This window comes from Alligator sinensis, unplaced genomic scaffold (assembly GCF_000455745.1).
Source record: "Alligator sinensis unplaced genomic scaffold, ASM45574v1 scaffold871_1, whole genome shotgun sequence".
Classification (NCBI taxonomy): Eukaryota; Metazoa; Chordata; order Crocodylia; family Alligatoridae; genus Alligator; species Alligator sinensis.
Genome location: NW_005842746.1, coordinates 155,795 through 160,945, shown reverse-complemented (window position 1 = coordinate 160,945; position 5,151 = coordinate 155,795). Strand labels below are relative to the sequence as shown.

Below are 5,151 nucleotides of genomic sequence, written 5' to 3'. Positions count from 1 at the left end.
GGGATGAAAACTGCCAGCATTGGCCAAGACCAGCAGGTTGGGGGCACTCCTGCATGCCTCCCAGCAGTCTCCTCAGCTGCTGGACACTGCCAAGCTCAGCCAAGTGGCTGGGCTACCCCTAACTGACTGCAGGGCATGGCTGAGCACCTCTCCTCCCCACCTCCCCTGGCAGTGTCAGCCACAGGCATGATAGCTACTGGCACACAGTGGAGGCAATCCTGCTGGGCCATGACCAGCACCCTGGTCCTGCTCCCTGGGGCTAAACCAGTTCACAGAAGCATGGGAGTCCCTGGGTAGGTGTGAGGAAGCCCGTCCAAGGACCCCCATGACTCTGCAAGCTGGCACAATTCCAGGTAGCAGGAGCAGTGGGGCAGCTCTCCCAGCCACTCCCACCAGCAGTGTCAGCCATTGCACTGACAGCTCTGTGACAGCATGGGGGCAGGGATGGCCAGGGGCTTGGCCAGAATGAAGATCAGCTGCCAGCGCATCTCCTGTGAGGGGAGGGTATCAGGGGACCGCAAAGCAGGCTGGAATGCTGGAGGACAGTGACCTACGTTGTGTTGGGAAGGGTCTGGTAGAGAAGTTCGACAGACCAGTCTAAACTAAATCACTTAAGTCTAACACCACATCAGTCCATATCTATCTTAGACTGGGTTCCACCATTTTAAACAAGTCTACATGCGCTGAACTTCTCTCTGGTTACAGGTGTAGACCAGTTTCCAATCACTTATACTGATAGAAGTATAACATCTGTATCTGGGCTTTACTGGTCATGTCACACATCTTACCTTAAGTCTCACCAGGAGTTGTTCATGATCTTGTAGCAGTTTTTTGGTCTCATCTTGACTGCTGCCAATTTCTAATAGATTTGGTTCTGCCTCAGCCAGTTGAAGTTGCACCCATTTTCCAGACTATAATGCAAACATAAACAAACACCCATTGAACACCATCCAGGAAACATGAATCTTGTTTACTTCCTTCTCCAAAAAAAAAATGCCAATTAATATGTCCTGATCCTTCAATTTGACTAGCCCAGACAAACCCCTGCATACACATGGAGATCCCATGAAGTCAAATGAGCCCAATGATCTACTCACATGAATCCAGTTGCACGATTAGGGCCCCCAGGATATAAAATCCAGTGAGTACAAACTTTAGCAACGAGAAGCCAAGAACATTTGATAAGCATGTTTCATCTAAAGCAATGCCAAGATCCCAAATTCTTGCCTTCCCTAATCACTATCCATGTTGTAACTGCAATCAATGAATAGAAAATTATACCTGGAACTAAAAAGGTTGTATCCCTGTATCATGCTGGGGACCATCAATGGTATGTATATTTTTAGCTGGACCTTGTATAGGTAACTGGCTGCATGTGTACTGCCAAATAATGTCCTAACTTTCTCACAGAAGAAACAAATTCAGGCAGACATAATCAAACTGTCCTCTTGACCAGAGTTCCATCACAGCCAGGCCCTTCAGCACTGCATTTTCTAACACACCTTTGGGGAGGGGAGGTTGTTTTTCTTTTGGTTTCATTTTTCTTTAAAGCACCTAAAAGCTCTGATAATGCTGGGAGAGAAAATTACTAAAGGAACATGAAACTTTTAAAATAATTGGCCTGATCCCTCAAATATACACTCAGGCAAGTATGGCTCCCTAGCCAAAAATAATTAGTATTTGTTATATTAATTTGCTCAAGGCACAGAATCAGTGGTTCTAATTGAGGTATGAACTCCAATCACTGGATTAAAAGTCTACTGCATACTGAGTAAGGTCCTGTGGTGTTTTTGATGCAACTACCAGTGAAATTAAGGACTTAATCATAAATCCTGTCTACACAACACAGAAAACAGAAACAGGGCTGTGTCATACAGTATCATAGAGAACTAAGGTTGGAAAGGACCACAAGAGCTCATTTGTCCAACTGGGAACCAAACACCTCAAACCTTGTTATTAACACCATGTTATTAGCGCCATGCACTAACCAACCTGAAGAGAGCCTCTAAATCTGGGTGATGGGAAACCTTCAGAACAGGTTAGGAGATGTAACTCCATAGCAACTACTCCAGCCTCAGGTCACCAAAGCACCTGTACCTTTACTATGTATGGGGCAATATGCCAGATGAATAGCATGGTAACAAACCCAATGACCTATGTTCACCCCCTCCAAATCCACATTACATAGCAAAGTCAAAGAGAACATGGGATCCAGGGTATGCAGGAGTACCACAGGATTCCCTATCTGGCAACAAAATCAGACCACAACTACAGCAAACCTACAGCTTGACTACTAAGGAGATGCAAGAATTTTCTCTTGACCAGAGAAACTCCTTTCATCATTTTGAATGACAATCCAGACCCTCATTAATTTTAATACACATGTTGTCTCTGTCCTCAGTCTGAATTAGTTATCACATTCTAATGCATTAGGCTAGATTTTTTTAAGGTGCCTGATGAAGTGAGGTGGCCAACTGCCATCAAAGTCCAAATACAGCTAGGTGCCTAACTGTTAGGCAGCATCCAGAACTGTAAACAAGCTGCCTCAGCTGAAACTAGCATCTCTAGCAATCCTTCAGATATACAAGACCCCTTGTCAAAAAATGTGTGACAAATGGCCATGGATGATTTTTTTTTAAAGGATCAAGCTGACATTTTAAGTGTTTTTTCTTCACCTAACACTGAACTAAACCACTGATAATAGAAATGATTTTTTGTGTACTTGTTACTGCTAAAATTATACAACAAAAAATTAGTAAGTATTTTAGAGGAAAGACTGTAAATAGAGTTGAGATTCTAAAAAGTAGTATGCTTATGTTTCTTATTATTTAATTTCCTAGATGTACATGCCATTTTTTCAAAAGAGGGAGTCATGTTCTTTGCAGCAACAAATTTACATATTTTGGCTGAAACAATATAAAAAAGAAAAGTAATATACAGTAATCAATATTAACTTAAAAGAAGGCTTCTTAGATAGGTTTCTTAGGTAACAGTGAATTAAATGTACTTGCCTTGTCATTTTTACATGCTCTATAGCTTCTGTTCTGTGCAGAACATTGCAAAGATATCTTATTATGAGCTTGAAGCAGCACAAAACTGCAGAGCTAAGAGCATAAGTGTTAGCAAATGTTGTCTTACCTTAAGTATAGCTATAACAATTCTGGAATTCCCAGCCTGAACAGCAACTGAACTGACTGTTGTGGTAGAAAACTGTTCACCAGAACTGGCTTCACTCGACATGGTGCTTCAGAACTGGATTTCATACATTAAAGCAGCCTCAACAAACTCATTTGAGTCCACTGGTCATTTAAAAAAGCAGCAAACAGGGTTACTTGGAATCATTCAGTGGAACCGCTCAGCTAACACTGATTACTCTGCCAAAAGGAAAGAGCAAGAGGTTAAAAATAGACAATCCCATTGAGTTTATCATTCCTGAGAGTGATTTGACACACCCCTAGTTTGGTAGCATTAAGTTGCCTGTTCTTTTTTGTCACTATCTGAAGTGTAAAGAGCTGCCTCAGTGAATATCACCTGACTCTGGATAAGAAAATGGAAAGAAACTGAAATAGCTAGAATCATTTTCCCTACTAGTGCTGTGCAGAAAGATCAATACTATAGGGCTTCAAAACAAACAGGCACCTTATACAACTTTTTGTTACTTTTATTATGTTAATTACTGCATGTTTGCTGAGTTATGTGTGTGTGTATCTATGTGCGTGTATAACACGTGTCAATTATTTAGATATATATAATCTCAGGATGCACACTGCCTCAGAAAATAAAATACAAGCAGAACACTGTGAATTAGACAACAGCATATTTAATACCTAAAAGGTTTAAAGTTACAGTTAATATAACAATCAAGGAAGAAATCCAAAAAATTCTGTGCGAGTTTTTGATAATTTTATCACTTAATACTATTACGACTTTTTATTCACTAGTCAGTTGCACTGCAAGTTGTTCCTCCATTCTATTTCTTTGCTCTAATTTAGCTTAACCTTATTTAGTAATACGCTTTTAAGGAGATTTATGTCATAAATCATAAAAGGCTGAGATATATTTTAGCTTTTATTCAGTGCAGAGAATCACAAGTAGCTTTAAATTGTGGCACAGGGTCAGTACATTAATTCTGCTAAAAACTCAGAGCATACCACAAGTAGCCTGTGGTATTAGACAGCAGCTGTTTGATCCCTGATGATAGAACAGCTGAGAAAGTGACACTGGTGTTTGGGTCAAAGGTTATTCAGACAAGACAAGCACATCAGGGAATCACAGACCCAATGAGCTTTACAAGCATCTGCTTGCATATTTCTTTAAAAATATGTAGTAGTTTGGATAACTTTGGAAGCAAACCCAGACTCAGAATCTTATGGTCTATGTCTAAGAGAACTATGAGTATTAAGTTAAGAAGTCATCAAGTATCCAACATTTAAACAAACAAACAAACAAACAAAACCTTGGACCAATACTCTTCAATATCTTCATCAGCGATTTGGACGAGGGAGTGAAGTGTACTCTGTCCAAGTTTGCGGATGACACAAAACTGTGGGGAGAAGTGGACACGCCGGAGGGCAGGGAACAACTACAAGCAGACCTGGACAGGTTGGACATATGGGCAGAAAACAATAGAATGTTGTTGAGTCCTAGTGGACTCCAAGATGAACATGAGTCAGCAGTGTGACAAAGCCATCAGAAAAGCTAATGGCACTTTATCGGGCACAGAAGGGAATTGGTGAGGTTTTATTCACCAAGGCGCCCCCAGGGGTTACAAGAAATAATGGCCACAAGTTAGCAGAGAGCAGATTTAGATTGGACATTAGGAAGAACTTCTTCACAGTTAGAGTGGCCAAGGTCTGGAACGGGCTCCCAAGGGAGGTGGTGCTCTCTCCTACCCTGGGGGTCTTCAAGAGGAGGTTAGATAACCATCTAGCGGGGGTCATCTAGCCCCAGCCCTCTTTCCTGCCTATGCAGGGCGTCGGACTCGATGATCTATTGAGGTCACTTCCGACCCTAACATCTATGAATCTATGAAAACACTGCACCCACACCCGCATAAATGACATTTATATTTAACCAAAATTATGGCTACTCAAATGTTAGTCATAAATATTTTGAGGTTCTCTGATCATAAGGTGTGCATCCAGCCAGATT

The 5,151-nt window shown here is 41.4% G+C and overlaps 1 protein-coding gene across 16 annotated transcripts in view; it reads right to left on the bottom strand.

Moving 5' to 3' along the window:
* CCDC141 (coiled-coil domain containing 141) overlaps positions 1-5,151 on the bottom strand; it is a 207,869-nt gene that overhangs the window by 197,421 nt on the left and 5,297 nt on the right. For all 16 annotated transcript variants that reach the window (XR_003096405.1, XR_003096404.1, XM_025216529.1 and 13 more), the window contains exons 2-3: positions 3,139-3,374; positions 789-911 (exon numbers count right to left, since the gene is read on the bottom strand). Coding sequence is in view for 14 of the 16 variants with exons in the window: in XM_025216529.1 (XP_025072314.1) it covers positions 789-911; positions 3,139-3,240 (225 nt within the window). In the remaining 2 variants the exon portion in view is untranslated. The remainder of the gene's footprint in view (positions 1-788; positions 912-3,138; positions 3,375-5,151) is intronic.